The sequence below is a fragment of the Halichondria panicea genome, chromosome 8, assembly GCF_963675165.1.
Source record: "Halichondria panicea chromosome 8, odHalPani1.1, whole genome shotgun sequence".
NCBI lineage: Eukaryota > Metazoa > Porifera > Demospongiae > Suberitida > Halichondriidae > Halichondria > Halichondria panicea.
This window is the reverse complement of record NC_087384.1, coordinates 4,529,760-4,541,860: the sequence shown is the minus strand read 5'-3', so window position 1 is coordinate 4,541,860 and position 12,101 is coordinate 4,529,760. Positions and strand designations below refer to the sequence as shown.

Below are 12,101 nucleotides of genomic sequence, written 5' to 3'. Positions count from 1 at the left end.
CGCGTTAAGGGGTGTTTTCCTAGGCCCTATCACATATACTTTGAGTGCTTGCATACCGGTACTTTTAGTGTTGGTTTTTAAATATTATTGTTTCACCATTAATTTTGATAATTCGGTTTCAGTTTATCAGAACATTAGTTGATGAGTGCAGGCCTTTCTTTCTCCTAGTCAAAAGCTTGAATATGATTATACTCAGAGTGATTGTGATTGTACTACAGGTAGTTCTAGTATCCAGTCAAGAATGCCCAACATGGTTTATACGCCAAGCAAACAAGTGTGTGTGTGGACAACAGATCACTAGTATATTGCAGTGCTCAAATGTGACAAACAACACAAAAATATTAGATGGATTCTGCCTAACTTACAACAATGACACAGAGCATTTTGGTCCGTGCCCATACAACACGAAAAGTCGACTTACAAAATTCAATGATGTACCCTCTGATGTATCAAGGCTTAATGAAGAGATGTGTGGTCCTCTCAATCGCACAGGAATGCTCTGTAGTAACTGCCAACCAGGACTGGGACCGGCCGTCTTCTCGTACTACAAAGAGTGTAAGAAATGCATGCCACAACCTTTAGGATGGCTACTCTTCTTTGTCAGGCTTACAGTACCGTTGACTTTGATTTGTGTTATTGTCATTGTGTTCAGGATAAATTTTGCCTCTCCAGTTCTGAATAGCTTTGTTTTGATGGCTCGAGTTATAAATACGATATTGTGTAGAAATTACCCATTTGATATCAGCGGATATACCCACTCTTATTCCTTTTATAAGTTTTCCGCTGATTTTGTGGGACTATTCAATTTGGACTTCTTTATGTTCCTAATTCCTTCGTTTTGCATCAGTGAGCACATGAGCACACTTACAGTCGTAGCATTGGAGTACCTAGCAGCTCTATATCCAATCGCTTTTACTTTGGCTGTCTACTTGTTTATTTTACTCCACGGCAAAGGATGCAAAATAATTGTAATTTGCTGGAGGCCTTTTCACAAGTGTTTAGCAAGGTTTCGGAGACGCTGGGAACTAAAAGTAAATGCATTTGCAACCTTCTTTTTACTATCCTATAGTAGGTTTTGCTCGATTTCTTTAAGCCTTTTAAAGCCAGTACCTTTGTATGACAAATACGGAAATGTAACATACACCCTCTTCTTTGCAGCCGATTTCAATGTGGGCACATACATTCCACTCGCTATAATATCATCAATCATTATTGTTACCATGGTATTCCTACCAGCAGTGTTTCTGCTATTCTACCAGAATCGTTTCTTTCAAAGATGTCTCTATTTTTGCAAAATCAAATGTGTTCTAATTCACGAGCTAGCAAACATCACACAGGGCTATTTCAAGAACGGCACAACACCTGGTACTATAGGGACTGTCGATGGTTTGCTGGCGTCTACCTACTGCTGAGAATAATATTCATAGCCATTGGTGCTCAGGCGTACCACCTTATTGTATACCAAGTGGTCTTCATTATTACACCTGCTATCATCCTTAGCCTACGACCATACAAGAAAGACCGTTACAACTATTTTGATGCTTTTCTTCTACTAGTGTTTGCGATAGGGTTATCTTTATACAATTATCGTGAGGCATTCCAGAATATTAGATGGATTATTATTTTTAGTGATTATCACTATAGGTATACTAATGCTGTACATGGTATTGTTCATTTCATTAATGATATCTACTCTTACTAGACGGTGTGGTTTCAGCTGCTGCTACCAAAGACGAGTTACATACCCGACAGGATCGTCTACAAATAACGAAGCCCTTCCACATCGTATCAGTGACCCAAGCGAATATGCACCGTTATTTCCACCAACCACTTGATTACATTAACTGCTGTTAGCAGAATACACTAGCACAACGCCCAGCATACAGAAACATAACTATATCATAGCAATTATGATAAACACTCAGTGTTTTTACAAAAGTATCAACAACATGCACTGCATGCAGACATAATAATTATGTACAATGATGTTTGTAGTGAAAGCGTAATCATTATTACTATACAGCTTAAACAGAAAACAAACATACTTTTCAACTGCTTTTGTTAAAATAATTTATTGATAAGTCACAATTAGTATATAATTATTATTTACTGATTCACTCCGTATCCTAGGTGATTTCCAGTGAATACGAGCCATATTTTACTTCCCCCAGGGAAGTATGGAATATGGCTCATATTTTTACTTCCTACAAGCACTATTCAACTTTTGAATCATCTTGACAATTTGTACACAGTAAAATAGCAATACAGCATGCAAAAAGACTATGTTTTGTGCTATTGTCATATTGACCTGAGCTAGCTAGATCTAGCAGTCTAAGCTACTTATTACATGTTCATGAGGCTTGAAACACTGCAGTTCAATCCTTGCTCTGTTTTTCTAGTCAAGCTGTGGCTCAGAGGTAGAGCAGTGTTGGTAGACTTGTGCAATGCAAATTGAAAATGGCAGCTGCTGAATATTGGTGGTGGGCGGGTCTGGTCAAAGTTTATAGCTTCCAGTAGTCTAGAACCTAGCTGTTTGGAGAAGTAGCTAGCTAGCTAGCTCTCATACTTGACAGCTGTAACTGTTCTAACTGCATATTCTGAGGCACAAGTGGCTGTGAGAGCAAGTTTGACTGTCTCCATTGATGTTCAAATGACTGTTTTGCTGTTTTTGCAGTAAATAAATCAGTTGTTGACTGGTTGCCTAGTAATTATGGTTTATAACCAACCTCAGCCTCGGCATTGGTTGGTTATAAGCCATAATTAACTATAACTTAACTCCATGCAGCTATAGTATAAACTGCAGGGTGCTATAATTATATTCATAGCTATACATCTGAAAAGCAATTGCACTTCAAGCTAGGGAGTAGCCTCGATTCCAGGCCGATTAAAATACGTATTTTAATCGGCCTTGAATCGAGGCTAGCTAGGGAGTATATCACATCTGGAATAGTGATGACACATTAATTTTGTCAAGAGTATAATTGCACAGAGTTGAATAACACAAGATAAAGATATAGGTGCTGATAATTTGGTGCAAGGTTGACCTCTAACCAAAAAAGGCGTACTGAATACATATATTTGCAGTACAATGCAAAACTGAGAGTTGATAAATGATTGACCATGCATGCTTGTTGCTAAAAAGATGCTATAATTATAGTGCAGACACATTTTTTTGTGGAGGAGGTAAGCCGGATATCCACTGGACCAGTGCTGTTACTTGTACTTGCATGGCAACCACAGGAGTTATAGTGGTACATCACACCTCTGGGACCATGCAGCTTGGCCGGAATAACGAGGTGGCTGTAATTCAGGAAATAGCCGCGGCTTAAAAACAACTTTACCTCGAATCTAATGACTAATTTTGCGGTTCTTGTCTCGAGGATAATTAATCATTCTGTTCTCTATTTAAGTGTAATCCAATTTTATCTGCCAAACCACACCCAAAACATCATATTTGGCCGTAAAAACGTACTGAACCTAGTTTGGGCCAGCCAGCACTGGCCAGTATACGGAATAGCGAGTGGCCATACTTCAGGGTGAGTTTTGGCAGTAAACATCTTGCTAGCAATCCATGCCAAACCAAATGGCCGAGGTGGCCATCAGAGAGCCGGAATAGCGAGAGTCTACTGTACTGTATATAACGGGCTATTTTCATACGGTGGAAATTTTCGTATAAATAAAGAGCATCATACGAAAATTAAAACTACGGAATTATTTTTAGATTTAATTTCCTGAACTGCATGTACAAATACGAAAATTTCTAAAAAAAATGATCCGCTATAAGGCAGCTTCTTGCTTAGCATACTCGAAGTATAATGATGATAAGGGAAGGGGAGCCGGGAGAAGGTGAGTGTATAAATTAAATTTCCAATAACCACTAACTAAAGACAAGCAGTTATAGATAGATATATATGGGTTCAGTTTTCAATTGGCATCACAATGCACAATATAACACACCCACAAAACAAGTCCGGTACATATAATAATTATGATCACTAAAACGAATAAATAATCATCAATGACATGTTCAACAAATAAAATCGTAACAACTAGGATATCTATACCTATTATGGTCTACTAAAAAAGGAGAAAGACAGAGAGTGCCTAATTGAGCGGAAGAGAGGAAGAGAAGTAGGGTTGTGTTATAGACTATAGGTGCAGACGTGTAACCGCAACTACGACGAGAGAGGAAGAGAGGGGGAGAGGGGGAGAGGGGAAGTGTGCTATATAGACGAAGTAAAGATATATGGCATGCAGCAAGGAAGAGAGGGAGAGGGAGAGTGAAAGGAGTGTGTGTAAATATGATACAGCAGGGGGGGAGAGAGAAAGAGGAGAAACAGAAACGATAGGGACAGGAGGGAGAAGAAGAGAAAGGGGCTAGGGAGCCATAACATATAGGAAGAGGTAATTAAAGAGAAAAGGGGGAGAAGGAAGAGACAAAGAGACAGAAGGACTTGGAGTGTTAGAGTATGTAATGCAACAGATGCCTAATGAGAGAGAGGATGGGGGGGGGGGGGGAGATAAAAAGGGAATAAGGGAGTGAGAATAGGCCCCGGCAGATTAAATGAGTGAGTCAGATTCACTACAAAGGATTTCAGGAATGACTAGCAAGGGTACTTTCAACACTATAATTATTGTACAGTGGTATGTATAATAGCTAGTTTGTATCGTATAATTCTAGTACATAAGCGTTACAAATATTCTCGTATTCCATGTTTTTTCAGAAATGCACTAGCGTTATTCCCTATTGCAAAATTTGCCAAGGCCTAATTATATACGAACGAGGAACCAAAACAATTAACGAGTAATAATAATATGAAACAATAACTTTTGGAAAATTAATGGATAGTCTACAGAGGCCAGTGAGGGGAAAGTTGAAAATGTACAATCTGTAAAATTATTGACCGTATATAATTATGATGACAAATAATTGTTCAGCTAGGGCTGTACTTGCAGTGGGCTGAATACGGTCACAACAATCCATTTTACACTACAGAAGCATGCTTGATTGGCTCCGCAGTACCTGTGTTGAACAATAGAAAATCAACCCTCTGCAATGGCCTAACGACATCAGGTTGTAAAAGTATTCCGATTACATGTAGGTATTGTATGAACGTCACAATTGAATTAGTAGCCAAATTAGGGACAACCTACATGTACAAGCATACCCGTGTACATACTAATAACAATTGTGATCATACAGCTCACGAGTCAGTTTACCTTGTGAATTAACTTTATCCTCTTGAATTCTCCCAGCAATTCCATGTTCCTCAACATCTGTCAACATTTGCACCATTTCCTCCCAAGTGTGTCTGTATTGTGTGCTACTGAAGTAAAGCTCCACCAGCTCATGCAGCCTCAGTTGGTCATTCTCGCTATTACTGAAGATATTGTCCCTTTTCTCCTCGTCCATGTCTAGTGCTCTCGCTAGGTCCTCCCACCTCCCTGCCAGAAGGTGGAGCTCTGCCCTTAGGGTGTCACGGGTGAGCTGTGAGCGCCTCACGGGAGCAGCAACTAAGAGGATTAGATTAGTATGTGTATCGAACGTCACCCAGTTTTTTTAAAAATCGTGCAAATTCTTGTAGAAAACTGACTTGACTTATACAATGCAGGGTTCTGCATGCCCAGGAATTTTGAGAGGTGGTTAAAAATGATGAGGGAAAATTCGCCCATGCAGGGGGTGTGTACGGGAAGGGGGACACAAATTTGAACATGCATGTGTTGTAAGCCATGTAAGTATACAGCTGATATAATTATATATGTACATTGTTGTACTTGCATCATGTCAGTACAGTATGGTGCTATACTAAGATTCTTCATCACAGGCCGGGTCATAATCAGTGTTTGGAAGTATTAACTGGACCCAGTTGCTCACTATCTAGCTTGTCTTTCCCTTAGCAGGTGGTCCAACTCCCTGTTTTAAGGCAGAGTATAGCTAGCTAGCTAGCTGCAATACTCCTCGAACTCAACAAAGCCATGCTGCAGCTTCAATTGGTCATGCGTAGTAGAGTTCAATTAATAGTTAGCTCTATATAAGGCGCATCAAGACAGTAAAACTGGTAAGCCAAGACTAGCAGCTAAACTGGACTAGCCAGTACTTGTAGAATGTAAAACAGTGGTCGGAAAAGGCTAAGTGGTGGTCGGAAAATATCTAGTGGTGGTCGCAGCTTACCTAAACGACCACTGTAGGCAGAACCCTGACAATGTACATGACAGGATTAACCACAGTGTGGTTTTCCATTGAATTAGAGAAGACTAACAAAAGTAAACACAACCATATTAGTGCTCACCAGCTGCAGCTGACCCAGTAAGATTGACAGGCTTCTGTTTCTTCTTGTTCACCTGAGCGTACACGACTCTTGTGGGGTGTACTGACTCGTCTGAGTTGGCACCTGGCTCTGCTTTGACCATCACATACAGGTGCTATGAGAGTGAGGAAAAATCATAAGCCAGCCATTAATTAACATTGCGCCTGGATACTGGCAGGTGCAAATAGACTGCGAGTAACAGGAGAAGACAGTTAAATCTCTGTATTACCAACGACGTATTACATATACCTCTGGTCTTTAGATCGTATTGTGCAATAGTAGGAAAGGAATCATACTTACTGAATGAATGAATACCGTATATGTTTGATCAGAGGCCGCTCTTGTAAAAAAGCCGCACTCAAATAGTAGCCTAGCTCCCTACAGCCCATTTTCAGTGCAATAGAAGCCGCTCTCAAATAGTAGCCTCAGTGAAGTTTGAGGCTAAGTCTCTGCACGTGAATACTGGTATCTAAGGTATGGTAGCGGCTAGGTAGGTAGCAGCTTGTTAGTACTTTTGAAAGACTTTCGAGTTTGTGCAGGTGAAAATAACTTTTGATGGTAAACAAACTGGGGGGCCTAATGAACGCCACTCTCTAACAGCGGCCTCTCTCGAATTGTAGCCTCCTCCACCAGCAAACTGAAACATTTAGTAGCCGCGGCGCCTCTGATCAAGCATTTATGGTATATTACATGCATATATATAGTAGCAATTCTACGGGACATCGCTATATCCTCTGTCTTAAAGGGAAAACTTGCGTCATGCAATCAAGTTAATTTTTAAGTGTTCATTTACAAATTTGTGGGATCATCTGCTTACCTCAACTATGACCTTTTCCTCTTCTTCGTCGTCATCAGTATCGTCTTTTGTCTTATCAGCACACTTCTCATATCCTTGCCTTGACTCGTCCTTGACAACATCATTCTCAACCGACCCGTTAACGACACTATCTAAAAGAAGAGTATCCACTCCCGAGTCATATGGGGCAGGAAGAGACGGAGCCTCACTGCTCTTTCGGATCATAGGAGGGGGTAGGGGTGGGGGTAACAGTGAAGTGGGTGACATTGCAGCCTTGACTGATTCTACGGTCTCGTAGTCAGGCGGTAAGTGATCGCTACTGACCACGTCATAAGGAGATCGTGTGGCGTCTGCTGAGTCATACATGTTCTCCTTACGTGCTACGTCATACAGTGATGCTGGTCCACTACCGATACCGGAAAGGTCCTCAGTTTGAAGCACATCATACGGTGAAATGCCATTGTCAACTTTGTCGTGTAAGTTCTCTTCACGGATTACATCGTAAGTTGATGACAAGGCAATACCGCTGCCAGCTGTGTCGTAATTGACATCCTTGCACACATCAACAACAGAATCTGGTGTCAATTCAACACCTTCATTCTGTAGACAACACAGTTTGACGAGTTATAATCAAGGAAGTGTTATGTACTTTCAATCCCGACTAAATACATTCTGTGTATTTATTACAGGGTGTCATACAGGATTTGAAGTAGAGGGGGAAAATAAGGCACGTGGAGTGTGTCACCGGCTAGGGGAACCCAGGGGCATGGCCACCTGGAAAACGTTTGTTAATTAGGTGGTCTTAGGTGAATTCTGGTGGGTTTCGGGTTAAATTTTCCTTTGCACTAGAAGGTTATCACAACAATTGGCACAGCCTAATCAGCCTTACTTACTGTAATATCATGTGGGCATATTGATTAATCATCCACATTGTACGTGTATGCAACATGTACAGGTGTACATGTAATGTTGGACAGGTGTACATATATTAACTTTCCTACTTACATTGCTGTATCCATTGAAGTGACGAGTTCTGAAAAGGAAGACAGTGTGTGTGTCCACGGGTATAAAAAAAAACTGAATAGTTGAAACTCCACTTAGGATGATCATACAGTATACATGTACATGTTCAATCGTGTAAATGTAAATCGGTACAAGGTGATTAAGTGCATTTTAACAATGGGCGTACCTATTCATGTGACTGTAGCTGGAATTTAACACCTTTCTGCCTCGTTTAGTCTTCTTTATTACGACTAGAACCACAAGAACTAAAACAACCAAGGAAATGCACACCAACACCAGTGTAGCAATCACAATGCCTGCAACAAGAACGCAAAAAGTTTATTAGTGCATGTGCATGTAGAGGGAACCTCTGACCGTAGACCCAGTTAATTCTATCCTATAGTTGATGGTTTAGTTTTGACTGACCTGCTACTACTGGAATGGGTAGTGTCCGCAAAGACCCATCGCCAGGAATCGAAATGATTGGCGTGGTTGTGTTCGTGGTAGTGGTTGTAACAGTTGTGGTGGAACTCATCACTGCTGGGAACAATAAAATGGTGGTTAAATTATGTGCCTGTTAAAATTCAATACTCCTACATGGTAACATACAACCCATGCAGACTGACTAAAACACACATAACTAATCTTCTTACCGGTATATATTTCCAGTTGGGTGATGAAGGACAACTGACCCTCAAATATAGAGTTATTTTCCCCCCAAGTGAGCACTGCTACTGTGACATTACCAATTAAATCAACCGAGAAGACAATAGTTCTGTCATCAGTAAAGTTGATGAGCTGGACAAACAATTGTTCTGGAGAGTTGATTGAATGAACCAATACTAAGCAGTTCGTTACAGGTATAGAGCAGTTCACTTCAACATCTCCACTGAGTAACTTAACGGTAATGTTCCCTACACCATTGGGCAGGGGAGCAGCAGTTCCTAGAAATGCACACATGTACAATAACAACTGTCAACTGTTAGTGATGCACCCACATACACAAAAACATATGTTTGTTAGCCACACACGCATGGTGTTCAGCCTACGTGACAACAGTGCATTTCCTCTTATAAATTATTATATACACTGTACATGACTGTATATACTACGTATGTTAGTGTATGAGCCATACATATACACTGTACACAAACATTTGTTGTTCAGCATTGTCTATGGCTCTCACCAATGAACTCCTTCTCTCACTAACGGGTAGGCGTTCTACCATTGGCTACATGCACAATGCAGTTAGTACTCACAGTGTTTACAGGGATTTGAAGAGTTCTTGCAACTCAATGTCGAGAGCGGAAGTACCTGTCACGTGAACCGTTATGTAACAAGATTGAATTGTGGCTCATTCCAAACAAATTTTTCTCCAATAGAGCCGTTTATTTTTGTTAAACTGGGAAAACATCGACTTACATAGGAAAGACCTTGTCAGCTGAAGCTATCCTTGAGATTCTAATCGTTTTGTAAGCTACTACTTGCCCCAGCTGCCTGCAAGCTGTTGAAAGTATATCACTAGTCTCAGTAAAATCTGTCTTACCAGCTGGATACACAGGTCTGTGACACAGGTTGTGTGACAGACTAATAGTAGCTCACAAAATGTTTGGAAATGCTCAAGGATAGCTTTGAACTGTGGTACAAAGGCTTGCAATGCAGAACAAAGCCTCCTGTATAGTTCGATTTTTTCCCAAAATAAATGGCCTAAAGGCTTTATTGGATTGGAATGAGCCAGAATTACATAACTGTTCACGTGACAGGTAGTTCTGCTCTCAATATTGCAGTTGCAAGAACTCAGCAAATCCCTGTAATTGATATAATTATACATGCGCACCATTACACACTTACCTCTTGACGTCCTCACTTCCACAATCTCACTTGTAGACGCTAGAGAGAATGGCATTCTTGGTAGACTGTTGTTCTCCAAGTCAAAAGCAAGGAGACTGTATCTTCCAGGAGGTATGTGGCCGATACTGAAATTATCACCCCTCCTTGGCACAGCCAACATAATGCTGCTGGACTCACTTGTGGTGGGAACTAAATACATTAGAGCCCCAGGAGAAAAAGAATCCACAGCATATTCAATACGGCCACACATACTGAGGCTTTCGGAACAATCAGTCTCAGGTAGAAGTCTTTGAATATCACTAGTACCTGAAGAGTATTATGACTCCATGTAAAGTGAAACAGAGATTTACTCACTTAATGAACTCTCAAACATCAGGTCAATTCCATTAGCAGCAGTGAGTGTCACAGAGATACTTGTTAGAATGTCAGTAGGAAGTGAGAAGGTGATCGAAACATTTCCAGATGCGTTAAGAGTACCATTCTGAGACCCTACTAGTGATCCAAATTCCACTCGATACAAAGTAAACAGTGTACATTCAGGGACCTGAAAAAATAACAATTAGACCATTGATATACAATAATAGTGATATTACCATTGCTTCGAACATCACATATTTTTCATCTGAGTCTTCTCCTTGGCTGACAACTGTTGTTACACCTGTAGAGAATATTTATAAACCACAAAGAACCATGATCAGTAAGTACACTGGTCACCTCTGGCTGATGTAAATGATCCAGCAACTGGTTCACTAGCTGTTCCTTTTATCTGATTCCCTCCATCAACAGGAGTCACGGTGAAAAAAAAAGTGTCATACAAACTGTGGTTGGGATACTTGAAAGTGTACTGCGTTTCAGTCAGTCCACACACTGGAGGAAGTGTCTTATTGCAGACAATTGTCATTTTGTTGAAGTTCACACAGTACATGAGGTTAGTGGTAAAGTTGAGGTCCGCCCATGACAAAATGATCGTATCCGTATCATTACTTGCATTAACAGTAATGGCTGTAGTAATAGATTTTATGACACGGATACGGTGAGGGGCTGTAGATGGAAATGTATGAGGAACTTACGAAATATCGTCAAGGTAGCATTCTCGGTCAGTCTGAATCCTACTCCTCTAACCACTACCTCACACTGCACCACAGTGTTGTTGTAATGTGCTGTGGCTGGGATGGTCAGTGTTGCTGCTGGGGTATCACCAGACGGTTGGGTACGAGTAAAATTAAAAATATGTGGGAATTCATCATCTGCTGGGAAAGTTCCATTGATTCCCCAACTGTGGCTTACAGCACCAGGATACAGACACTCAAACACTGCGTCCACACCTTCGGCCTGCACCACCGACACTGGTTGTACCGTAAACTGGGCTAAAGAATCGAAATAAAATACCGAGTTTTGAATGCGTAGTTTATCATTTGCAAATGATACTGTACAAATCCTATTGCGTTTCTAATTTTGGCGAATAGCATGCTCCACTCTCTGCGTGTCGTTCGTTTGCTATCTATGCAAAAACTTGAAAGAAGTCTCTCTGAGACCACCCACTCCCCACAATTCACAATCGAAAGAACTTCGCATTCGAAACCAGATATACGGTACAATAATGTGAAGGTTAACGTTGGTTGATTGATTTAAGTATTGAAGAACACCACATGTAACTAGCAGGGTATTGGCAATTGTATTAGGTGTATAGCAGTATTAAAGAACAATAGACCCCTATATAAATTAATATCATAATTATAAATATCATACGTATTAACGGACGAACACATATGCACAAGCTACAATGATAATTATTATGATTTAAGGCGATCATTAATACGGTATGCAAACCTTGACTGAGATGGAACATCAATAGTAGTACAAATGGTACACACACAGCTTTCATCGCTTTGTTTTATCTGTAACAAAATAATGTGGGAAAAAAATCTGAAAGAAAGATCGATATGTAAAACACTTTTTTGGTTAGAGTCACAATTTAATTACCTGGCTACAGCCTAGTATACAGGTAGCTTGAAACGGAGCTCGAGGGAGAGCAGAATGAGTTAACTAGATATAGCTAGTCTATTCACAAAATCATGTGCATGGCCGGCCACAAGAGTTTTCATCTAATTAAACTGAGGTTTCTGGTCCTGAAGTTTTTCTAA

The 12,101-nt window shown here is 40.5% G+C and overlaps 1 protein-coding gene across 5 annotated transcripts; it reads right to left on the bottom strand.

Moving 5' to 3' along the window:
- Nucleotides 1–4,788: 4,788 nt before the first annotated feature.
- On the bottom strand, nucleotides 4,789–12,100 carry LOC135340097 (uncharacterized). 5 transcript variants are annotated; one of them, XM_064536414.1, is made up of 15 exons: nucleotides 11,941–12,100; nucleotides 11,788–11,883; nucleotides 11,028–11,324; nucleotides 10,672–10,959; nucleotides 10,551–10,615; nucleotides 10,312–10,501; nucleotides 9,958–10,263; nucleotides 8,760–9,050; nucleotides 8,532–8,646; nucleotides 8,294–8,413; nucleotides 8,110–8,137; nucleotides 7,126–7,704; nucleotides 6,291–6,423; nucleotides 5,221–5,514; nucleotides 4,789–5,023 (listed from the first exon to the last, which is right to left on the bottom strand). In XM_064536414.1, the coding sequence occupies exons 2-15, from the start codon at nucleotides 11,840–11,842 to the stop codon at nucleotides 4,986–4,988; spliced, it is 2,799 nt and encodes a 932-aa protein (XP_064392484.1). In that variant the 5' UTR covers nucleotides 11,843–11,883; nucleotides 11,941–12,100; the 3' UTR covers nucleotides 4,789–4,985. The 5 variants fall into 5 exon arrangements, with proteins under 5 accessions (XP_064392484.1, XP_064392481.1, XP_064392485.1 ...); XM_064536411.1 differs by having other exon boundaries at nucleotides 8,294–8,423; nucleotides 8,533–8,646; XM_064536415.1 differs by having other exon boundaries at nucleotides 8,532–8,643.
- Between the last annotated feature and the right edge of the window lies 1 nt (nucleotide 12,101).

What these genes read in the sequence shown, in the direction of transcription:
- LOC135340097 (XM_064536411.1), bottom strand. Translation starts at nt 11,842, where the DNA reads ATGAAAGCTGTGTGTGTACCATTTGTACTACTATTGATGTTCCATCTC. An exon ending in TGCTACCTTGACGATATTTC is followed by an intron (nt 10,960 to 11,027) that starts GTAAGTTCCTCA and finishes CTATTACTACAG; the next exon opens with CCATTACTGTTAATGCAAGT. An exon ending in ATGTGATGTTCGAAGCAATG is followed by an intron (nt 10,502 to 10,550) that starts GTAATATCACTA and finishes TTATTTTTTCAG; the next exon opens with GTCCCTGAATGTACACTGTT.